The 25,828-nt window shown below is 42.2% G+C and overlaps 1 protein-coding gene across 1 annotated transcript in view; it reads right to left on the bottom strand.

Annotated features, from left to right (window-relative positions):
• Positions 1-25,828, bottom strand: part of ADGRG7 (adhesion G protein-coupled receptor G7) — a 55,401-nt gene that overhangs the window by 18,734 nt on the left and 10,839 nt on the right. Inside the window, exons 2-9 of the mRNA XM_054016409.1 lie at positions 24,462-24,563; positions 13,973-14,092; positions 12,917-13,026; positions 10,348-10,482; positions 9,367-9,473; positions 8,457-8,575; positions 8,247-8,357; positions 4,081-4,244 (exon numbers count right to left, since the gene is read on the bottom strand). Of these exons, the coding sequence (XP_053872384.1) occupies positions 4,081-4,244; positions 8,247-8,357; positions 8,457-8,575; positions 9,367-9,473; positions 10,348-10,482; positions 12,917-13,026; positions 13,973-14,092; positions 24,462-24,563 (968 nt within the window). The remainder of the gene's footprint in view (positions 1-4,080; positions 4,245-8,246; positions 8,358-8,456; positions 8,576-9,366; positions 9,474-10,347; positions 10,483-12,916; positions 13,027-13,972; positions 14,093-24,461; positions 24,564-25,828) is intronic.

The raw sequence follows: 25,828 nt of genomic DNA, 5'->3' as shown, positions 1-25,828 counted from the left end.
ACGCCAACATCCCAGGCCTTACTCAATGCTTAAAATGCATAGCTGGATGCCAGGCCAATTCACTTGTGTTTTAGTGTAAATCAAAGTGATTGTTAAATCTATAAGAATGCATTTGGTGTTTAAACTTCATGACAACTAATGGGATGCTGCATGCATTTTTTTACTGTTTTGTATTCTATTATAATGTAATACCAAACATTTACATTGAAGAAGCCTTGTGTAACGCAAATAAAGAACTTTAACTGGAAAGCACTAATTCCTGTGCATTTGTAGGCAAGTGGTCATTGTGTATGATGATCAGAGATCAAAGACTCTAAATGCATTCCACTCTCTCTGCCAGTCAAAGAAAGAGCCCATGTGGGTAGGGACCCTGTCAGTTTGTTTTCTGTGAGAAGAGGATATAAGTATGGACAGAAGGAAGAATTCTTCATCTCTGGACTATCTGGATTCTAACAGGGCAGAATAACTGAATGAGAAGACGGAGATCCCCAGAGTTACTCTGGGTAGCCCTGAGAGACTTTTGGGAAACTGGCAGATTACTACATCTCGGCTAGTATTTGGAATTATGGGCTGTGACTCACCTGTACATATATTTTACCGGCTTTAACTTCTCAATAACTCTCATTTGTTTTTCCTGGCTAATAAGACTTTAGTTAGTTTACTATAGAATTGGCTACCAGTTTTGTCTTTGGTATGAGATCTAGGATGCAAATCGACCTGGGTGAGAGACTGGTTTCTGGGGACTGAGTGTAACCTGGTGTTTTGTGATTTTTGGTATAAGTGACCATTTATCACATAGTCCTGCTTGCCTGGGTGGCAAGATAGACTGGAGTGTCTATAGGGACTTTTTGTGACTCCACTAGAAGACTATTGTTGTATTTTGGGAGTTCACATTTGATACTGGATTGGTGAAGTCTAATTACAGAACACACCACCAATTTGGGGTGTCTTCCCTGCTTTTGACAGTTTGCCCTGAGGTAGGCTCTCATGGTCCTGAGCCATTCCAGACAGTGTGACAATGTAATCTAAAAATTCAGAAATCATGATCAAATAGGAAATTCACACAGACCACTGCATGCAAAAGCTAATAAACATATGGAACAAGTTTGGGGAGAAGACAATTGAGGCAAAACATACAGCTATTTCAAGAGGCATTGGGAGTTATCTCTGAAGAAGGCAGAGTTTAAGGGATACGATTTAAAAAAAAAAAGCAAGTAGAATTCAGGTAACACCCAAAAATGAATAGGCACGTTGGGCTGCATTTGGTATATTATCCTTTTCCTGTTCCCAGAATTTATTATATTCTTATTATATTATATTTCCTGTAGGGAAATGACTATTTTTGTCCCTCTCAAATTTCTGATTTAGGCTCTGGTCTATACCTGAAGTTTTACCAGCAGAACTATGTCAGTTAGGGATGTGATCTTTTTGCTAACATAGCGATGCCAGTAAAAGCTGAGTGTAGATGCAGTTATGCTAGTATACACAGCTGATCAATGTGCCTTTGATCAACTACCTGAGAAACATATCTAAAAGGACCTAGACCTCTCTATCAGTTGAACAAGACTCAAAAGCCATCAAACAACTGAACTCTGGCAAGGCATCCGAAAAGGATGGAATCCCAACAGAACTGTACAAAGCAGCAGGCCCAAAGGCTACCGAAGTGCTCCACAACATCTTGAGCAGTATCTAGGAAGAAGAAGAAATGCCACAAGACTTCAAGAATGCTACCATTGTATTACTGTTCAACAACAAAGGCAGGAAAGCTGACTGTGGAAACTACAAAGCAGGGGCAGCTCCAGGCACCAGCACAGCAAGCATATGCCTGGGGTGGCAAGCCACGGGGGGAGGTGTGTCGTTCACTGTGAGGGCGGCAGTCAGGCGGCCTTTGGCGGCGTGCCTGCGGGAGGTCCGCCGATCCCGTGGTTTCAACGGCGAGTACACCAAAGCTGCGGGACCGGCAGATCACCCGCAGTAACGCCGCCGAATCCGCGTGACTGAGGACCGCCCGCAGGCGTGCCGCCGAAGCCGGCCTGACTGCTGTGCTTGGGGCGGCAAAAAACATAGAGCCGCCCCTGCTACTAAGGCATTACTCTCTTTTGTACAGCAAGGAAAATACTTGCTCACATTCTGCTGAAGAGACTCTTTGCAAATATATCTGAGGAGAATTTGCCTGAAGCGCAGTGTGGTTTTACACCAGGTCATAGCTCTGTGGACTTATTTTTGTTGTAAGGCAGGTCCAGGAAAAATGTTCAGAGCAGAACATGGACGTGTATGCAGTCTTCATCGGCTTGACCAAAGCCTTTGATATGGTCAACAGAGAGGGTCTATGGGCTATTCTACATAAACTGGGCTGCCCAAGAAGGACCAGTTCCATGATCACATGACAGGGCAAGTGCTCTCCAACGGTCACTCTTCTGACACATTCAAAATCTTGAATGGAGTAAAACAAGGCTTCATTCAACTTGTACTTTACTTGCATCCTCAGCCATGCCACAAGGGACTTGGCTCAGGGGATATGCATCCGTTACCAACTCAATGGCTCCCTGTTTGATCTTCGAAGATTAAACACTAAGACCAAGACATCAGAGAGACTTCTCGTTGAAGCACTCTTTGCCCTGATGGCCCACAGACATAATGACCTTCAGGTAATCGCTGACAGATTTTCTGAAGCATCCCAGCTCTTTGGCCTCACCATTAGTCTTGGTAAGACAGAGGTTTTGTTCCAACCTGCACTTCATTTCCAATGCCCCAGTGCCAGCCATCTCCATCTGAGGCACAAAGTTGAAAAATGTGGATCAGCTCAAGCATCTGGGCAGTACCACCTGCAGTGCTGGTTCCCTTGACAAGGAAATTGCCTTTAGAATAGTAAAGCTAGCCAGGCCCTTGGCCGACTTCGAACAAAAGTCCTCAATCAACACAACATCCATTCTCCGCCAAACTGAAGATCTATAGTGTAGTGGTCCTAACATCTCTCCTTTACAGTTCTGAGACATGAACTCTCTATAGACGGCATATTAAACAGCTCGAGCAATTTCACATGCGCTCCCTCCACTCAGTAATGAGCATTTGCTGGCACGACAGAGTGACCAACATTAAGGTCCTTGAGAGAGCAAACATAACCAGCAGCGAGGAAAAGTTGTTGAGAGTGCAACTTAGGTGGACTGGACCATCAGAATGGAAGACAACTGCCTCCCAAAACAGATCTTGTATGAGGAGCTGAGGCAGGGCAAAAGAAAGAAGGGTCATCTATACAAGTGCTTCAAAGACAGCCTGAAGAGCACTCTCCAGTGGGCTGGCATTAGCCTCAAAGAACTTGAGCAAATTACTCAGAACAGGACTCACTGGCGGTCTCTGACAAGAGAAGCATGCAATAATTTAGAGCAGGATTGACACAATCATCTCCAGGCTGCATGTGAAAGGTGCCATAAAGCTGCATCATCAAACATCATGGATACGGCCTTCCCATACCCTCAGTGCGGCTGATTCTCTGCATCAGGGTTCGGACTTCAGAGTCATATGCGTAGCCACAGATGAGATTTGTGATATCATCGTCATTGTTAGCGATGGACTACCAACACCACCAGTGTAAGGCGCTTTATACAAGTTTAGGTTATTTCACTTTACCTAGGTGGAAAAAGCTATGCCAGTACAAGCACTTTTATACCAGTATACATTACGCAGCTTTGCTGTTTTAACTAGACCAGCATAGTTAAAGCAGCTGAACTTTTAAGTGTCGACAAGTCTTCTTCTGTCTGGGTGGCATCCCTCCCACGCCAATAACTGAACAATGATAGAATTACGTTGTCCTTTTGAAGACAAAAAAGAATAAAGGTAAACAAAGCTCTAGAGCCTTTTAAAAACTGTAAACTTCATACCTTCTATGAATACAGCTACAACGTTGAGGGGATAGAGACTGTCATTTACTATATGTTTGCATAGTGCCTACCACATCTGGTTGTGGCCAGTAGGTGCTATGGCAATTTAAATGGTAAATAATTGAGGCTGCAACAGCAACATTTTCTATGTAACATTCTCTAGAATGCCCTTTCTCTCAGTTCTACTTATAAGAGGACTCACCTTTGGGTTGAAGACCATTTTAACATCATTAACAACTGTTCCATCAGCAACATGGCCAGAGATAATTTGTTTAGCATGATTAAAATGAGTCTTGTAATTTTTTGATTGGAAAAATTTATCATTTTGATACAAGACAAAGCCAATACTTCCATCTCCAGATGAACCTACATTGGGCAAAGAGAAAAGAGATGTAGGTCATAGATACTAATGGAACGGATTATTATAGGAGGAGCTGATAGCAACTCCTATATTTAGCTTGCCTAACACTTCCATTGTAAAAGATCCTTTGAGAAGCTCTTACACCTCCGTTATACACAGCAATGTTGGCAGTCTGCAAGAAATAACTACATGTATGAACATTCCCAATTTCCAGGTTCACAACGATGACAAAGCCACAGCAATAGAATCAGACACAGTGCTGGGAATATGTGAAAGCTGCCTGAGCAGCTATAGGGATGGGGCAGAAGAGATCCTGGTCTCTTTCTCTCAGACCCAGCACATGGCCTCAGTGGGTCATGCACTACATGGGACAGAAACTGGGATAGATGGCTCTGCCCCAACATACACATTCTCTGCACAGCATCTGGCCCCAATAGCTTATTTCCATCTTCTGGAGATACCTCATGGAGCAGGTGCTCACCCAAGAGCTAAGCAAGGCTGAGCTCCATCCCTCCACTCCCAATACAGCACATTCACCCAGTGGGCCATCCTGCCCCTCTGGGATAACAGCCTTCTATTTCTGCCAGCTAATATAGTTAAACCTGTACCTCAAGAACTCCTGTTACAGTCTATGCTGCAGTGCAGAAGGCTCAGGGTGGGGTTTTTTACAGTTGCACATAGTAGAATTTGTATTTACCTTTTCAATTTAAGAAAACCTAGGAAATTACATACAAAAAACTACTTTAAAATGGCTTTTTACAATGTATTAACTTAAACAACAAATTGAAGTCATAATATTGACAAAAATAGAGAAAAATATTGCAAACAAAGAGGAAAATGCTAATACACCTCTACCCCAATATAACGCGACCTGATATAACACGAATTCGGATATAACGCAGTAAAGCAGTGCTCCGGGGGGTGGGGGAGGCTGCGCATTCCGGCGGATCAAAGCAAGTTCGATATAACACGGTTTCACCTATAACATGGTAAAAAATTTTGGCTCCCAAGGACAGTGTTATATCAGGGTAGAGGTGTATATCAGTCTGCAGACTGCATCTCCTTTAGGATGGGGAAGGTGGAGCAGAGCTGCAGAATTGTCTCTCTTAGGGTGAACGAGACTGTGAAAATAATAATAAGAGCTACAGAGCAATTAGATCACACTGGTTTAGAGTCTTCCAGTGTATTTATTTATTTGTATAGCACCTTTTACTAGTATCAAATCAATGAATAAGCAACTAAGCAGAGATGACATTACAGAAGTTAAGAGACAGTTAGACATCTGTGAAAATAACTTCTAAGAATGAATTTTTTTTTTTAAACTGTATACTTGTAATGAAGATGAGGAAAGACAGTAGCTATTTTAACCAGTTCTCTGGGGTTTATTGTTGTCTTCCACCACACAAAGAGCAGAAGATGTACTTTTTTTTAGCCTAGATGATTTTATTCAGATAAAGGAAAACAACAAGGAAAGAGAGAACAAATATAAAGTCTGCATGTGAAGGAGAACACAGTAGCTCAATCATTCTGCAACTGAAATTACATTAAGAACGGTTAAAAGAATGTTATTATTTAGGTTACAAAGTCAAGCATTTGAAAATTAGGAAATGCCAGATTTACGTTTGATAAGCCAACTTTAATATTGTCCTTTTGTGCATCCCTCATGTTCACTGAATGAAGCAGGCGTCCTGTGGAAAAAAATGGTTTGTAATTATGAAATTAATCATGAACTAATCAAATTGTAATCATGAAATTAAAGTCTGTACCATAATAAATATGCACAGAATTAAGAATTAAGATTACACAGGAAATTGTCTATCTGGCATTTCCTAACTTTTGAGTGCTTGACTTTGAAACAAAACACCACACTTTTATGTGCAACTGTGACAATCATGCATCATTTGAAACTTGACTGTCCTGTACTACAGCACAGACTTCTACACCACTGGAGCTACCAGGCTAAAACAGCCTTCTACTGTGCTATTACCTATGTAATCCCCAGGGGAGGGAATGGGCTGCCTCTCTCATACCACCCTTACAGCTGCTCCAGCACCGCCCAGGTGTTCCCACGTACTGCGCGTGTGCTAATGCTGATGCTTTGGTAGCAGCAGAGGCCTAGCACTTTAGAATGTTCATGGCACCATTATTTTGGCAAGTTGTAATAATTTCCCTGAGGAACATAAGGGAAGTATCAGTTTTCAAACATGTGTAACTCAGCAAAACCTGAACAGATTTTCACAGGAATAAGAAAAGACATTTCTCTCTAGCTCCCGGCATTTCTCATTGCCATATTTCAGAAGCCTGCTGCAAAGTTGAGGTGTTAGAACTTGTTTTAAAAAAGGTCTTAAGGAATTTTATAAAGGAAAAATGTTAGGCAACCTAAATATAGGGGTCACTCCCAGTTTAATGAAACATAAAGTAGCCACTGTCCCTGCAACAGACAAGCAGACTACTCATTATTTAAAGATGCAGTACACCAAAAGCAAAATGGCCTCTTTGCTTTCCATTTATCAACTAAGTTTAACAAGTTTTCTTATAATTTAATAAAGAATCAGACTAGTGACAAACTAAAGGTAGAGACTCCCTCATGTCAAAAATTAATTACTTATCTGTATCTACCAATCACCTACTGCATATTTGCAAAACTTCTCAAATATTTCTTGAACCATTTTGGATGTTTTAAAGGTTATGAATTTTTTTGGGGGGTGGGGAGGAGGTATATAAATACCCTGAAAACTTTTTTGGGGGGGATGAAGACTGTTGTATTAATCATACTGCATTAAACATCAATTGCACAATTTGGCCTAATATGCCAAATATATTATATATAAAGAGTTGTTCAGAAAATAGTATTTTTTCTGCTTAGCCAATTGTGTGTTCCTCCTTTTCTGGTGCCCAAGTTGAGATCCTGGGGTCTTATTTGCAGAAGTGCTGAGGAGTCACAGCTGCAAATTAAAGTCAATGGGCACTGTGCTTTGAACATCTGAAGTGCTGCATTATACCATTTACTCTGAAAAATCGGGCCCTGTGCATCAAAAATTGGGCACAAAAGATTAGGGGAAATTTTGACTGTAATCTCTCTGTGCCTCAATTCCCCATCTGTAAAATGGGGATAAGAATAGCCCTTTACTTCACAGGCATATTGTGAAAATAAATTAGTATTTCTCAGGCACGCAGATACCATAGTGACTGGTATCATAAAAAAGCCCATGAGGAAATTACTAGTCAGAGAAAGGTTTGCATAATAGTGTGTAGTAAATAAGGCATCAGGTCACACTGAATAATGAGGAAAAAACAAAATATTCAATAGCTGCTCATTCAGTGAGCACGATCCATCCCACGTACTGAATGAGGCATGAGTCCTGTGAAAAAAATAGCATGATATACTATAATCATAGACTGTATCATAATGCATACACACAAGGCCAAATTAAGGTTGCATAGTTGATCTTTGAGTGCTCAACTTTGCATATTAATGTTAATTTAACATAGTGTTTGGGTGTAATTTTATATTTATTGTCTGTTTGTTTGCACCACTATCCTATACTACAGGAATGATTCAGAGCTGCTCCGTTGTGTGTAGGTTGCTAGCAGCTGGCATACAAAGAGGAAATATACCTCTATCCTTTGATAGCCAAAAGGGATTTTCTTTTTAAGCTTACATGGTAGTAGTCTATAGTTTTGGAGCAGAAATTTTTAGTCCAACCTCTAATGGAGATGTGTGATTTAGAGATTCACTTTGGAGTCTGTAGCTCTGTAACCACACATTCATTACAGTTATAACATAAAAATAACTCAGGCCATGTTACAAGTAAGTCAGCAGTGACTCACAGATAAGGTCACACAGTTTAGCTTTGTCATGTACACTTCTAGTTCTATGATATGTGCCCTAATATATGTACATAAAAACGACATCTTTTCATAGATTTTAGTCAAAGGCGTGTGAGAATACTTTTGTGCAGAATTTGCCCAGCACTAGTTTTTGGGGAAGAGAAGAGTGTACTTACTGCTCTTCCTTGTAACGTTGATCAATATTTGAACTTCTGTACCGTTGTCAGTTTTCAAGTCAGAGACATTTTCATCTACCTTAATATTTTCAGACTGTAAACTTCCTGATACTGTGTAGGCAAAAGTCACCAAAGAATTTGTACAAATTGTTAGAATTTGTAAAAATTTGCTCATTGTCCTTATAATTCCCACAAAGCAAATAAGCTTACCTGTCTGTGCAGAGAAAAAAGCTGTTGTTGAAGTTGGCTTCAATGAAATGTGATTAACTGCAATATTGGGCTGAACAGCAGAGCCATCCAAAGAGAAATTTTCCAGTGTCTGTGTGAGGCTGCATTGAAGTAAGGAATGGTGTAAATGTCTTTACCACTGTAAAGAATATCAGAATATAGAACCAATGTCTGCCCTCCCTCAGTGATTTCAAATTTGTTCCATAGAGTGTAGGACAGGGAAGAATTTGGCCAAAAATCTCTTATTCTAATGGGCCAAATCCCATTACTGTTGAAGTCAATGGGAGATTTGCCTTTGACTTCAGTGGAACTAGGATTTGGCCTTTTATGCATCAAGGGGGAAAATCTAGAATATTGCTACAATTTAATAGTTGGTTAAATAAGTGGGAGATTTTTTTCTAATTGTGTCAATGTGTCCAGGAACCTGCTCCTTTAAGCATGCTAGTAATTCACCTTTTCCATTCTCTGGATATCCTACTAGTAATAATAATACTTTAAATTCTATGATTCCTTTCATACAAGAACCTCTAAGTGTTTATTAATATTCATTAAGCTTCACATCTACCCAGGAGGTAGAGTAAGAACTCCTATTCCCATTGTCCAGACAGGGAAAGCGAGATGCTGGTTAACTTACGGGTCAAAGGTGACACAGCAAATCAGTGTCAAAGCTGGAAACTGAATGCAGGTAACTTGACTTTTCATCCCCAACTCTAGACCTCACTGTCTCCAGATTAGGAAAACTGGGCCAACTTCATTCATCCCTGGGGTAACTCTTCTGAATCAGTGGAGTTACCCTGGAGATTAATTTGTCCCACTGTGTTCCATTTTTAATCTTAAATGGACAGACATGTTTAGTTTTACCAAATTTAATAGAAACAGAAATTGTAATTACCTTGCTGTAATATTAGTAAGGTTATTATCTGCAAAGTTGAATTCACTCTCTCTGGCATCCAAAAGTTGGCTAATTGTAGCCACTGCAGCCACTGTAGCAGTAGCTTCCTGACAAACAAAATAGAGGGAAACATTCAGTAGGAATGGTATATGAACTCACTTCTTTTAATACGCTGTATTGTGATAGAATATTTTGTTAACACTTGTCTTAATCAAAAGGAAATAGAATAAGTAACCCTCTTCTCCCCAGCCCTGTCTGCCTCGCATTCCATACCTTCTCTTTTATTTCCATTTAGCTGATCCCCTCCTAAATAAATTCCCCCACAACAAACAAACAAACTCATAATGTGGAACTAACATAACTTTTAGTGACATTTTGCTTATGTGTTATATCCCTTCCCCCACTTTGTGTCTTGTGTCTATCCTGTCTATTTAGATTGTAATCTCTTCAGGACAGGGACCATTTACTACTCTGTTTGTGCAGCACCAAGCACATTGGGGCCCCACTCTTGGTTGGCCCTTAGGAACTACCGTAGTAAACCTGTTAAATAAAAATTTAAAATAAAAATGAGCTATTACTGGAAAAAAGTCTTTGAACCAATCGATGCATAGGCACCTCACATTATTTGAATGTAGATAGGCAAAAAAAGAGGTTAATGTAGTACATCAGGTTCAGTTGATTCCAATATTTGAATTTCAAATGCACAAAATTTGAAGTGATTGATAGAGGTGAATCCATCATGTTATCCCAGAAACTGAGATAGGGACACTCTACTAAGATGCTTGAGATCTGAACTCAGATCCAATGTTTAATAGTTCAACGTATTGCAACTAGATTAGACACTTGGGTTTTGTTGTTGTTTTTTGTTAAGTGAAACCAAAAAGACTGATCTGCTGTGGGGCTCGGAAAAGTGTCCCAAACTCACACTATATCCTATTAAGCCATAAAACAAAATTCTTTTTTAGTTTTGGTGAATCTCACCTGAGAATAATTTTTCAGAATCTGTCCTGCAATATCAGCAGCAGTAGAGATGTTCTCAGTGGTCAGTTTCTCCGGCTCAGAAGTAAGGATCTGGGTATTACTGGCAATGGACGAAATGTTATCTGGACCGCCTAACTGTTAGAAAAATGGTACATCACACAAAGAAAATATGAAGGAAAACAGTGGCCAACTTTATACCCATTCTCTAATGAAATAAAAGAATAGCAGGTTCACAGCCAAATTATTTGCTGCTATAAACTGACACAGCTCCTATTAACTCAATAGAACTGTGCCAGCTTACATCAACACACAGAGAATTTGGCCCACTATACACAGTCACTTCTTTCACTCATAGAAATACAATAAGATCTTGTCTAGATGACTAAGGGTATGTTTACACTGCAATAAAACACCCAAGGCTGGCCTGGGTCAGCTGACTTGGGCTTCTGGGGGGTGAGGGGGCTTGGGCTGTGGAGCTGTAAAATTACAGAGTAGAGGTTCGGGCTTGGGCTGGAGCCCAGATTCTGAGAACTTGTGGGTCTTTTATCATTGAAGACCTACCCTGAACTTCTGAATCCATGGACTTCTGTAGCCCCGTCCACTCACAATGTGTGCTACATAAACAGAATTAGATTTTAAATGACTTTAGGAAGCCATCAGAAGAACAAAGGAAATGCCATACTAGAGTAGCCTAGTCCTTCTAAGTAGTTCTAGTATGACTGATAAATCTTTAAATGATAACGCTTGAATGAAGCTCTGAGATATAGAGGTGGGTTTGCAGCCTGCAGAGCAGTGAAGTTGTACACTAATAACTACAGGAGATACATTATGTGCGTATTACATACAAACACTATGTTTAAAGAACATTATTAAGGTTGCAAAATTAAGCACTCAAATAGAAAATGTCAGAATTAACATTGCCCGTGCAACCTTAATTTGCCCCCACCCCTGTGTACGTATACATTGTGATACAGTCTTTAATTACATGATCACATACTATTTTTGCCACAGGACCCCTGCCTCATTCAAGGCACCTTCTCTGGGGGTGAGTCAGGTTTATGTAGTAAAGGAGGCTGTTGTCTGCAGGACCCCTGCTTCATTTGTTGCAGAAGTTGGAAAGGGTGTAGTGAAGGAAGCAGGACAGTGACGGAAGAGAGGATGATCTCATGGTTATAACATCTGAATGATGACCTGGATAACTGGATTCATGTGCCCGTATGCCTTATTTACTGCACACTATTTAAACCCTGGCCTGGATATAGTATTAATTTCTCATGGCACCTATCGCTATTATATCTGAGTGCCTCAAAATCTTTAGTTTATTTTCAAATTATCCCCATGTTACAGATGGGGTACTGAAACACAAAGATTAAGGTCAGAAATATCCACCAATTTGGGGTTCCTAACTTGAGACTCCTATGACCTGATTTTTTCAGAGTCCTTAGCATTGAGAGCACAGGAGAAACAGTCTGGGTTATGGGTCTTTACAAAAGTGGTAATTCCTGATCATTGCAGATATAGCTTTCCATCAATTTTCCATCATCATTTGTAACTGAAAAATGTTTAGTTTACTTTAAAATTCACTAGGTGGCAGTCTAACTTCAAAAGTTAAAAAAATATTGTGGGCAACAATTTAAACTGAAAACACAAATACAGAGCCTATGTTATTACTATTATTAGTAGTAGTAAATATTTATATTATGGTAGCTTCCCGAGGCCCCAGTCTGACACTGTACAGAAAAAGAGAGACAAACCCTGCCCTGACAGGCTCACAATCTAAAGATGCAAACAGAACAAGGATAGAGTTGGTGACAGTACATGGGAGCAAATAAATATGATGAAGAATTGGCACATCTTTGCTAGTTACATGGATTGTAGCTTTTTTGTTTTGTTTTAAACTGGGGTTTAAAGTAGGTACAGCTTCACTCTAAGAAGGCATAAAAGTTTGCAGGCTCATGAGTTTTAAAATAACAAGCAAAAAAAACCCTATACTTTGGAATGCCCATTTCAGAGAGAACCTAGGGGACAATGTGTAAGCTTGCTTCTCCTCTCTTTTCTCCCAATTTATTTTCGGGTGGCGTTTTCAAGTATTCAGCATTGAACTCTGCTCCCACTCAAATCAAATGGGAAGTCACAGGCCAGAAGTGAGTGCTTTTGAAAATCCCACCTTTATTTATTTTCTGTATGTGCAGCTATATTGTAATATGGAATCATAACCAATGGCCTGAAACAGATTGAAAGCTTCATTATACTTTATAACAGTTTTATTGATGAAGACAAATCTGTTATTTATCCTATTTTCTAATGAACCTATCTTTATAAATCTGTGACATACCATTTTACAGTTATAAAACGTTTAGTTCTTAAAAAGTGGGCAACTACTCACTGGGCTAGGGAAGAGCAAAGCAACCAGAATGTACTGGTGATTTTAGCCCACTGTTTCTTGTTTCAATCAACTCTGCATTTGGAATCCATATCCCAAACTCAGATCATGAAGGTCATTATAGCCCCTCTTCACTGTAGTTGTAGCAACCCTTTAAAATTAAAAGATATTAAAAGATAGGATTACCTGATCCTTTAGCATTTTCAGGTTCGTATTGCAATCCACAGACTTCAAATCATCTAGAGTAGGTTTTCCTCCTATTTTGGAGCACTTCCGGCTTGCTATTGGAGTACCAGCTTTAATTTAAAAAAAAGTCCTTTCACAGTCATATGTCAGCATTCTTTGCAGGTCCCTTACAATTTTTAAAATTGTTTTCTTCTCAGGGCCTGATCCAGTAATTCTCACTCATATAAATAACTCTTATTCAGTCAAGTAGTGCTATTGATGTCATTGGGTTATTCATGTAAGTAAGGGAAGGATTAGTCACATAAGTAAGGGTTGTAGAATCATACCCCTTAAGCAGGTAATTCCGTCCGTCCCCCCCTTCCCAACCCCCGACAATAGGTTTGAAAATTTGTCACAGGTTACCAGCAGAAATACAGGAGGCAGTAACAATATAAATGTTACTGAACAAAAAGATGCCCTACAGATCATCAGACATTGTAAGTACTGTAAACTCATTGTGTTATATAATATTCAACTGACCCTATTAAAAACCTCTTTCCTACTCCTGTTTTTTACTTACAAAATACCCACAATCCAATCAGACTAAATGGATGATATTTTAATAACTTTTCCTGAAACCTTTTTCTATGTCATATGGTACAATTAAATGAATTCTCTGCACGGTAGTAGCTGACTTAATTACCACCTGATAACTGTTCAGTGGCTTATGTGATATGAGTTAGTGATCTCAGTCCAGTTCCAAGTGGCCAGGTATCCCACTCATAAAACTCACCATTCAGACTAGCATTTTTGCTGGCCATCTTGGAGACCAAGGACATGAAGAGTAAATTATATTTATTTACATTGACATATGGAGACTAAATTACCCCTTCACCTTCATAGGGATCAGCATCAAAACATAGTGGCAGAGCAGTGTGGGGAGGGCTGTATCTGTTCAGGGTTTAAATAGAGGACTTCCATCTCCTGGTCTGATAAGCTGACATCTTTCACCAGCCTTAAATTCACTTTTTGGGGAGGGGAAGAGGGGTAAGGAGGGGAGAGAAAAGAAACACCTACCGTTTACAGTGGACTTGTTACATTTTTCTTCAGAATAGCCATATCTGTCTACTATAATTCTTGTAAAAGTAAACTTTACTGAAGAGTTGACTTGGTAAATACTATTTTCACAGAAATTAACTGTGTAGGGAACAAAATACATTCAGGTTAAATACTATCATCATGTAGAGCAATTTTCAAGAACACAAAATATAAAGCTAGGCAGGAGGTGATTGTAACTTTAGACTTCTGAGTTAAAGCAGTGGTTTTCAACCTGTGATCCATGGACTCCTGGGGGTCCACAAACTGTCTAAGATTTTCAAAAAGATCCGCACCGCCATTCAAAATTTATAGGGGTCCACAAATGACAAAAGGTTGAAAACCATGTCCTTAAAGGGACAATTACAGAGACAAAGTGGGTGAGGTAATGTCTTTTTGTGACACTGAGCCAGAAAGGGTTAAGCAACTAGCAGGCTAAATGATCCAAATTCAACCTTTAAAGACTTATTAGAGAAGTATATAAAGTAGTAATTAGGAACATTCCTTATAAATAGCTAACAAAGCCATGCTAGATAAACTAGAGCTTTGAAATGCAAACCTGTATTGTAGAGAATAAGAGGTAAATACTAACTGTATGTGTTTCCCTCTCTCTTGTTAGATGTTAACCATGTAACCAGATTAGCTTGTGGATGCTAACTCCGTTTCATGTTTTAATTGTATTACCCTTAAGATCAAAGATGTAAGATATTGCAGGAAATAATATTACTTACATTGTCTTCAGTTTAAATTGTCTGTGCCATAATGGAATGCCTTGATAGTTTGAATAGATAATTGCCTTATGTTAATTAATACTACTAGTTTACCTGTGTATACATAAGAAATAGGGATTCTTACTTCAAAGCAACTGATGTGTGTTACCTATTCTTCATTCAAGGAACGCCTGCTGTGTTACTATACTGTCAAGAAGCTATCGCAGCCTGCCTGTGATCTATAAAAGAACTCTAGGGTCCCAATCCTGTATCTGAGCTCTTCTTAAATTTGATTGGGGAAACCTGAGTTGGAAGACGGAAATCTCCAGCTCCAGTCTGGATTATCCTGCTAATTCTCATGGAAGAATTTGAACAAACTCTATATATAGACTGCCTATTTGGACTATAACCTGAAAAAATGATTCTGGAAAGAACTTTTTGCAACTCAGCAGCTCACCATCCCTACTATGAAACTGACCTAAGAATTCTATTCATATCTGTATGTATAATCTTTTAACCACAATACTCTTTCTTCTTTTTTTATAAATCTTAGTTTAGTTAATAAGAATTGGCTGTAAGCATGTATTTGTGTAAGATCTGAAATATTCATTGATCAGTTGGGTAATGTGTCCGATCCCTTGGGATTGGTAGAACTTTATGTATGATGAACAAGATTTTCAATAATCCGCATCATAGTTGACTTGGCTTTCTGGGTGGGAGCCCAGGGCTGGGTTGCTTTAAGAGGCCTGTGTATTTGGCTTCTGGGTAACCAGTAAGGTATTTTAGAATCTTTTTTGTTGCTGACTTGGTGAATCTAATTACTAGAATAACGACCAGTTTTGGGGATCAGATGCCCCATTCTTTGTAGTTTGCCCTGATTGAGCAACCTCAGTCTGGCCTCTCCAAGCGACAATGGTCACACTTATATTGGACCAACTTCTGTTGGTGAGAAACAAGCTTTAAAGCCACACACGGCGCTTCTTCTGGACTCATTGCATACAACAATTAAAGGGACATTGTGAAGTTACAAATTGTGGGCCAGATCCTCAGCTGTTGTGTCTCCACAGAAGACAATATAAGAGATTAGACCCTTACTTTTCACTATCTGTGCTGCCTGTATTTGGGGGGGGGGGGTGGACAATGAAAATAGACGAGCTAGTTTCACTTGCCAGGTTCTAGTGCAGTGGCAAAATGTGGGAATATTATATCAAATACTTAAGGACCATGTTTATTTGCTAACTATTAGAATAGAGTTACAGAGGGAGCTGGTATCAACCAATATATTTAGGTTGCCTACCCCTGTCATTCTAAAAGATTCCTGCAACCTTTTCTTTGAGAAACCTTCACACCTTCAGAGTAGCAGCCGTGTTAGTCTGTATCCGCAAAAAGAACAGGAGTACTTGTGGCACCTTAGAGACTAACAAATTTATTAGAGCATAAGCTTTCGTGGACTACAGCCCACTTCTTCGGATGCACGAAAGCTTATGCTCTAATAAATTTGTTAGTCTCTAAGGTGCCACAAGTACTCCTGTTCTTTCTTCACACCTTCATCACTTGCAGCAGAGTTTTGATATTCAGCAGGGGGAATCCCTTCCGGGTAGCAAAGTGCCTACTCTTTGTCTCATGAAATTCTGTTCAGCTTTTGCTCAACTGTTACAAATCACCATTTCCCTCCTCTCTCATGAAAAAAGTTGACAGTCTACCAAAATAACTAAACACAAACATTCTAAGGCGAACTGATGCCACCAGCAAAGCAGCAGCAACATTACACTGTATCGAGACACCTGGGAGCTGCCAGAGCAGAGAGGGAGGAGGAAGGAAATCGGGGAAGAAAGTCTGGCTGCTTTCCACCATCACCCCTACTTCCAGCACTTGGTTCCAGCAATCCATTCCCACCACCTCTATCTAGGGACATCATATGGGGCCAAAGCTCAGATAAGTCCTAGGGCTCAGGAAGTGGGAAGGAAGAGAAAGAAAGCAGGACCAGGCTCCCCACATCCACCTCCTAGACCTGTAGCCTATAAAATGTATTAGGTTAAGAAATAAGTCAAAATTAGGCTTTTGCCTAAGTTAGGCTAAGTATAGAGGAGCATGGGAAATTGAGTTTGTTAGTGTGAGCGAAGGTTAGAGATGAGTTGGAGACTTTAAGATGAGAAAATTGAAATTAGCAAGGACATGACCCAAGGTTTGGTTTTGGTTATAACTGGTTTTAGCAGGGTTTTAGTGAGTGTTTTTGAAAATCTGAAATATTTTATTAAAATTCTATCTATATTGGCAGCATGGGAAGGACATTGGTGCAGATGTTAATGTAAATAATGTGTAATGTCAAGAGATGGCAGAAATGTGAATATGGTAATGGGTAGGTTTAATGTTAATTAATAGGAAAAGGAGTAGCCTTACAAAATTGTGGGAGAACTCTAATTAACACCGAAAGGGTACTGTTAAATTACAGGATTTTAAAACTATACTTCATTCAGTTGTCAGTGGACTGATCACCCATTGTTACGCCATTCCATCTATGAATGTAAGTATAATTTTAATATGTGTGTAAATGGTAATTGTTTGCCTGTTTGCTTAACTAATCATTGTTCTCCTAAATAAGGTTTGGTTCCATCATTCAAAATGTCATCCAAGGCCCTCTACTAAACTAAATTGTCTCTGACCAACCTAGAGGCTCCAACTTGAAAACTAAGTTTGGTCTATTGCGTTCTTAGCTTTAATGATTTAATGTTAATTGGGAACATTTAAAATTCAAGGTTACAACTCAGAACATGGCTCCAGAGGCCCATTTCCTCACCCCTCTTCTAGGACATCACATGGTGCAGGAGCTCTTGGGGGGGGGGGAGCTGGGCTCTCCCCCAAACACCCACCAGACTCATCAGTGCTCTCTCCCTTTATGGTAATGGCCTTCTCCTGCTACCTGCTAACATAGCTAGTCCCATAGCTTCATTAAGTGGTAGTAGTCAGTGTTGCAGTGCTGAAGTTTCAGGTTAGGGTGCATGCTGAGGACAGTGGGATTGTTTTAGCTGCACATTGTGACACTGTATGAAATAATGTGAGAGACTTCATGATATTATTGATACCAATATTATAAAATTGCAATGAATCTTTCCAGATACGCTGTGGAAGGTATCCGTGAAAATGTTGTGATTTGCCGAGTATGATAATCTTGTCTTGTCTTTGTATTGTGAATTACAAATGTGTGTGATATATCTGTATTTCAAACTGGTGCTGTTTGTGGGTGATACCCCCAGACAGATTGGCATCAGCACTATCCAGTATGCTTGATGGCCTATCAAAGGCAATCAGCTATACAATGAACCCATTGAGAGAAGGCAGCGGTTACACCTATGAGTCAGCAGGACATGTAGGGTAGGGTAGGGTAGGGTCATATCTGTGAACAGGGGACTGCAAGTATCCATGTGCTGTGAGTTTTTGTTTGGGACGAAGGAAGTACAAGGCACATGGCAAAGGATATAAAAGGCATCTGCATCTTCTCCATTCTGTCTTCAGTCCTGCTTCTCACCTCTGGAGTAACTTCTCTACAAACTGAAGCCCTGAACAAAGGACTCAATGACCTATCCAAGCTTTGGATGTATTGCAGATGTATTGTAGATGTATTGTACATCTACAAACCAGCAAACTCACCAATACTGCTAAGAACCCAATATATAGACTCTGGAGTTTTGTGTATGTATCTGACTGCTTTTACCATTTAACAACTCTTTTCATGTTGTTTTCTTTTCTAATAAACCTTTAGTTTTATATTCTAAAGGATTGGCTGGCAGCGTGGTATTTGGGGTAAGATCCAAACTAATATTGACCTGGTAATGTGGCTGGCTCTTTGGGGTTCAGAAGAACATTTTGTATAGTGAGCAGAGTTGTTTAATAACTCCTCACTGTACTCTACCTGTGTGCTGATTGGGAGCCAGAGAATGGGAGTGCAATAAAGGGGGCTGTGAGATTTCTTTTCTTTTTTTCTGCTTCCTGATAACCAGTGGGGAGAGAGGAGGGGATCAGGAGCACAGTTTGTGACTGGTTTGTGAGTCTAACTTCAGTGTTAACCACCAGTTTTGGAAGAATTAGCTCTCCTTTATGCAGCCTGCCCTGACCTTGGCATTTTCAGTGTTGGCTATCTTAGGCACCTATGGGTCACATTGGCATAGTTTTGGTAGGATCCACAAAACCAGAACATTTGGGTTTGGGATCAGGACCCCACGCTATTCAAAAGTTTAAATTTGATACGGAAAACATTAAAGGTTGAAGTTAGTCACAATGAGTGATCCACAATCAAAACTACACGCCATGAGAGACAGACAGCGTCTTCGGCATGAGAGAGAAATGGCCGAGAATACAAGAGAAGCAAGCCTTGGTCCAGCTGGAAAAAGAAGTTGAAAAGAGAGACAGAGAATCTCACAGGAGGTGAATGGAAATGCTGCAAGCTGAGACAGCACTTGCAAGACTTAAGCTCCAAATCAAAATAGTGAAAGAACACCAGAAACGGTGTCACCCTGGAAGTCCAGCTCCTCTCTACAGCAAAGATTAGGATAGAATCTGTCCAGTTTATAACAATGTTGGTATGTTGTTTGATAATGACATGATAAATATGTTAATCAGATTGATGTCATAACCCGGTCCCAGAGAGAGTATGAATGTGAATCTTCCGCTTTATCTGTAACTAACAGGGAGATTTGTGAAGCAGGGGTGTATGACTCTAAGGGTACGTCTATACTTACCTCCGGGTTCGGCGGTAAGAAATCGATCCCAGAAGATCGATTGATCGCGTCTTGTCTAGATGCAATAAATCGATCCTGGAAGTGCTCGCCGTCGACATCGGTACTCCTGCTCCACGAGAGGAATATGCGGAGTCAACGGGGGAGCTTGCCTGCCGCGTATGGACCCGCGGTAAGTACCTTGTAGTTCGAACTAAGATACTTCGACTTCAGCTACGTTATTCACGTAGCTGAAGTTGCGTATCTTAGTTCGAACTGGGGGGTTAGTGTGGACCAGCCCTAAAGCAGTTGTCTGTGGTTAACCAGGTATGCTATGACAAGGAAGAGCATATCTCTAGTCTTGAGATTGTGAAAAATAGCTGTTTGTCTAGTCAGAAAAGCAGTTTATATGTTGAAGAAATTTCTGAATGTCTGTCATAATATCTCAGAAGTGAATCTGGAATTGGATGAAGCACAGAAAGAACTCATTGCTCAGGAAAATATTTCTCTAGAGCAGATTAAAGTTGATGTTCAGGTTAAAGCCCTAATTGAGGAAGGAAAGGGCAGATTTTTGCGGGTGATGGATTGTTGACAAGTGAAGCTTATAACAGTAAGTTTGAACAATGTAGAAGAAATTTGCTTAAAGTGGCTCAGTATGATGAGCCACTGTCTGTGAAAAGCTGCAGTTTTTTTGTTGAGGGAAATGTCCCAGTTGCTAAGTGTCAAAAAAATCTCAGATAACCTTTCTTTTAAAGACTTCAGTGTGGGGGGCTGAAGAGAAGGTTTAAAGGGAGAGATTAACATAGAAAATGTAGATGAGCCTAGGCAGACTTGTGAGCTGATGGCTTTGTATAGTCAGCGGTGTGGGAAAACAATGTTAGCGGGACATAAGTATCCCTATGCCTTACGTGCTACCAGTGCGGAGAGTTGTGACCAGGAAGGAAGTGCTCCTAAACCTGTGTCTGTTAGGGGCAATGACTTGCCTATGGAGAGTTTCTCCAATTGTTTGTCTGGTGCAAATAGTGCGCCTGCTGAAGGAGGGTGTATCTCCAGGCTTTGTTTTTGGAGCAGACAGAAGGAGCCTCTCAGTTTATGCTGGTTGAGCATTTGTCAGTTGTCCCAGAGTTTGTTCTGGACTTAGCTGAAACCCAGGGAGGAGTGTTCCTAAACTTGTTTCTGTTAGGGAAAATGACATTATCACTAAGTTGCATCTGATTAATGTCATAACTAGGTTCCAGGGACCGGGCGATTCTGGTACTTCTATCTTGCCTGTTGCTAGTGCGTTGCTGGGTAAAGATATGACAGCTCTGTTTAATCAGGTTGATGTGACCAGAGCACAAGGGAAGCATGAAGGTGACTTAACTGTGTTACCCACTACCGTTGTAGAAACTTGGAACAAGGAGGGAATGATGGTCCCTAAGCTTCTGTGTGGTAACCTGCATGTTGCCAGTGAGAAAAGCTGCAGAGGGAAGGCAAGTACCATGTGTATGGATCCACTGACCTTGCTTTAGAAGATCCTGCATGGCTAGCTTAGAGAAGGTTCCAGATGGAGTGAAAATTGTTAGGGAGTTTGAACAGCCCTATAACCAAGTGACTGTGCTTGGCCAGCATATTGGGGAGAATATGTTGCTGGAACATGAATGTCTCCTTGATGATTCTTTAAGTGAACAGTTTGTGTCTCAGGTTCAGAGGGGAAACGGGGTAGCTGAATCTGCAGAGCAGAACAGTCTTATGATTGAACCCTGAAGGATGCAGGAGGGGCAGACAAACACTCACCCCTATGTGCTTTGGATATATAATATATGGAGATATACCTATCTCATTGAACTGGAAGGGACCCTGAAAGGTCATCAAGTCCAGCCCCCTGCCTTCACTAGCAGGACCAAGTACTGATTTTGCTGCAGATCCCTAAGTGGCCCCCTCAAGGATTGAACTCACAACCCTGGGTTTAGCAGGCCAGTGCTCAAACCACTGAGCTATCCCTCCCCCCTTATAGTCTTATAGTCTCTTAGTGCACTCGAGTACATCTGATTCCATGTGGAAGCAGAGATTGGTAATGGAAGGACAACAGCACCCTGCTTCTAGGGCTAGAGAAAATGGATGGTATCTCTTTAAGAAAGAGTCCAGCCTTGGAATAGATAACAGATGAGAATTTGAAAACTAGTGTCTGGGTAGATGCAAATTATCTTGCTGTCAGAGATGGGAGTAGGGGGATGGAGGGGAGATTTGCCTATAGGTGTTTGCATAGAGGATACACCTGGCCAGAGTTTGTAGGGATAAATTAGCCATTTTCAAGAACTCCTAGCAAGATATGAAGGTACAATCCACTGTTGATCTAACCAAATATTACCATGGATTGTAAAGGGATTCAGTAACATTGCTACATCCACAACAAACCTTACTAAGAAAAAGCCTGTTATACTAAAACATGATTTTGATAAACCATTTGTTATACACTGATAATTCTGATGTTGAACTGAAAGCTGTAATAATCAAGAATGAGAATTACTGTGATGCATTAAGCAATGTCTAGGACACTGCACCCCTTTCTGCATCAATTTTGCATGGGGGAAGTGTGATGCTGTATGAAATAATGTGAGACTTTATGATATTATTGATATCAATATTATAAGATTGCAATGAATCTCACCAGATACGCTGTGTAAGTATCAGTGAAAATGTTGTGATTTGCCGAGTATGATAATCTTGTCTCGTCTTTGTATTGTGAATTACAAATGTGTGTGATATATCTGTATTTCAAACTGGTGCTGTTTGTGGGTGAAACCCCCAGACAGATTGGCATCAGCACTATCCAGTATGCTTGATGGCCTATCAAAGGCAATCAGCTATACAATGAACCCATTGAGAGAAGGCAGTGGTTACACCTATGAGTCAGCAGGACATGTAGGGTAGAGTCATGTCTGTGAACAGGGGCAGGGTCGGCTCTAGCTTTTTTGCCGCCCCAAGCACAGCAGGCAGGCTGCCTTTGGCAGCATGCCTGTGGGAGGTCCCCAGTCCCGCGGATTCGGTGGCATGCCTGCAGGAGGTCCGCCGGTCCCGTGGCTTCAGCGTACCTGCCACCAATTTGCCGCCGAAGCCACGGGACCGGCGGACCTCCCGCAGGCAAGCCGCCAAAGGCAGCCTGACTGCCGTCCTTGCAGGGACTGGCAGGGTGCCCCCAATGGCTTGCTGCCCCAGGCACGTGCTTGGAGCGCTGGTGCCTGGAGCAACCGCTGACAGGGGACTGCAAGTACCCATGTGCTGTGAGTTTTTGTTTGGGACAAAGGAAGTACAAGGCACATGGCAAAGGATATAAAAGGCATCTGCATCTTCTCCATTCTGTCTTCAGTCATGCTTCTCACCTCTGGAGTAACTTCTCTACAAACTGAAGCCCTGAACAAAGGACTCAATGACCTATCCAAGCTTTGGATGTAATGCAGAGGGACTCTACAAGCCAGCAAACTCACCAATACTCACTGGTGAGCTGGAGCCAGTTCGCGGGAATTGGTTGTTAAATTGTCCAACCGGTTCCAAAAGGGCTTCTAAATTTAACAACCAGTAAGTTGAAGTGATCCAGGAGCGTAGTTGGGGGGCTGCTCCCCTTGTGCACATTATCCAAAAGTGGCGCCTTAGGCGCCAACCCTGTGGGTGTTCCAGCTCCCTGCCCCACGCCCCATCCCCAGCTCACCTCCGCCTTCTCCTCCTCCCCTGAATGCTCCGCCCCACTTCTCCTCCTCCCCCTTGCTTCCCGCGAATCAGCTGTTCGCACGGGAAGCCTGGGAGGGCGGAGAAGCGGTGCGGTGGCTTCGTGCTCAGGCCCAGGGAGGCGGAGGCTGAGCGGAGGTGAGCTGGGGCGGGGGGACTGGCCGCGCCGCAGCAGGTAACCTGGGGGGCGCACAGGGGAACCGCTCCCCGCCCTAGCTCGCCTCCGCCTCCCTGGGCCTGAGCGCAAAGCCGCCGCTTGCTTCTCAGCCCTCCCAGGCTTCCCGCGCAAACAGCTGATTCGCAGGAAGCGGGGGGGCTGCGAGCTCGGCCTGACCTGGTGCTCCAGGCGCTGCGCGATGGTGGCGTGGCATGGCTGTAGCGCCGCCAGCCACCTCCAGGCAGCGCGGTAAGGGGGCAGAGAGCTGGGGGGGGGGGTTGTTGGATAGAGGGCAGAGAGTTCAGGGTGGTGGTCGGGGGTGGATAGGGCTCGGGACGGTCATAGGGCGAGGAACAAGGAGGTTGAATGGGGGCAAGGGTCTTGGGGGAGCAGTCAGGAAGGAGGGGGGGTTGGATGGGGCGGTGGCAGGCAGTCAGGGGCAGGGGTTCCAGGGGCAGTCAGGGACAGGGAGAAGGGGTGGTTGGATGGGGCAGAGGTCCTGGGGGGCCATCAGGAATGAGAGGAGGGGTTGGATGGGGCGGTGGGGGGCAGTCAGGGGACAGGGAAGGGGGGTGGATGGGGCAGGGATCCTGGGGGGGGGCGTCAAGGAACGCAGGTGGTTGGATGGGGCAGGAGTCCCGGGGGGGCGGGAGCGGGCCACGACCCCCTTGTGGGGTGAGGAGGGAACTGGTTGTTCAGATTTTGGCAGCTCATCACTGCCAATACTGCTAAGAACCTGATATATGGACTCTGAAGTCTTATTTATGTATATGACCGCTTTTACCATTTAACACCTCTCTTCTTGTTCGTTTTTCTCTTCGTGGTCTTTTATTGTTTTCTAATAAACCTTTAGTTTTAGATTCTAAAGGATTGCCTGGCAGCATGATAGTTGGGGTAAGATCCAAATTAATATTGACCTGGGGTAATGTGGCTGGCTCTTTGGGGTTCGGAAGAAAATTTTGTATAGTGAACAGAGGTGGTGGGGTTTTTTTTGTTTTTTGTTTTTTTTAATAACTACTCACTGTACTGGACCTATGTGCTGATTGGGAGCCAGAGAACTGGAGTGCAATAAAGGGGGCTATGTGATGACATGAATAACGTTATTGCCCAAGAATCTGATCCTGTAACAGGCAGAGCACCCCCAGCTTCTCTGACTGATTCATAAAAATAACATTGTTCATACTCACCTATCTCACAACGTTGTCCTATCCATTCCTCTGTGCAAAAGCAGCGTCCATTTTTATACTCTCCCTTGTTTCCACAGAGCAGAGAGGATGGGGATGAGGTTTCTGTTTAAAAAAAGAAAAAAGTTGACAAATGGAAGAGCCATCACAATGCTTTCATTATATTCTATGAGTCACATTCCAGCAGATACGACACAGATGTCCCATTTCCATCCCCAACCTGCAAAATATTGCCATCAGCAGCAGGAGTATGGTGCAGAAGTGTCCCATCTCTGCTTTTGGGCTCCCTTAAAAACTTAGGCAAAGGTTGTTCTGTAGAGCCTCCACAACAGGAGGAGCTGAGAGTCTATGGCTTAGGCATTTAGGATACACTTACACTGCACCTGGGAGATGTGATTCCCAGCACGGCTAGACAGATGTGTGCTAGCTCCACCTGAGCTGGCATGTTAAAAATAGCAGCGTGGCTGTTGCAATAACACTGGCGGAGGTTCGAGCTAGCCACCCATGCTCAGACCCAGGGAGTCAGGTGGGCTTGGACTCAGGTGTGCAGCTCGAGCCACCACCTATGCTGCAACCTCCACACTTATTTTTAGCACGCTAGCTTGAGCTGAGCTAGTGCAAGTCAGTCTACCGGGCTGGAAATCAACCCTCCCAGCTGCAGTGTATGCATACTCGCTTAGGCCCCAATCCTTCAAGGAGCTCCGCATGGGTGAACTCCTGCACCTATGTAGAACCTGGATGATTTCAATGAGATTCCACATGGAGCTCCGTGCAAGATGCGAGCCATTGATTCTATGGTGGTAAAGGGCCCTAGAAATACTACAGCCAAGGGGACAATCGCACAGACCAGAATCACTAAGAAGAGTTCTAGGTTGAGCTGGGGGTGCAGAGTGTAATTTATAAAACACACATATGCCTGCAAACCCAGCATCATCGAGGCTGTGGCCAACCCAAATAGAACTACTAGGCTTTCTTCTGGCAACTAGCAGAAGTTGCTAGATCGCAGGCCCTGGTTCTCATGGGAGACTTTAATCACCCTGATATCTGCTGGGAGAGCAATACAGCGGTGCACAGACAATCCAGGAAGTTTTTGGAAAGTGTAGGGGACAATTTCCTGGTGCAAGTGCTGGAGGAACCAACTAGGAGCAGAGCTTTTCTTGACCTGCTGCTCACAAACAGGGAAGAATTAGTAGGGGAAGCAAAAGTGGATGGGAACCTGGGAGGCAGTGATCATGAGATGGTCGAGTTCAGGATCCTGACACAAGGAAGAAAGGAGAGCAGCAGAATACGGACCCTGGACTTCAGAAAAGCAGACTTTGACTCCCTCAGGGAACAGATGGGCAGGATCCCCTGGGAGAATAACATGAAGG

Source organism: Malaclemys terrapin, chromosome 1 (genome assembly GCF_027887155.1).
Source record: "Malaclemys terrapin pileata isolate rMalTer1 chromosome 1, rMalTer1.hap1, whole genome shotgun sequence".
In the NCBI taxonomy this organism is placed as follows: domain Eukaryota; kingdom Metazoa; phylum Chordata; order Testudines; family Emydidae; genus Malaclemys; species Malaclemys terrapin.
This window is presented reverse-complemented; position numbering and strand designations above follow the sequence as displayed.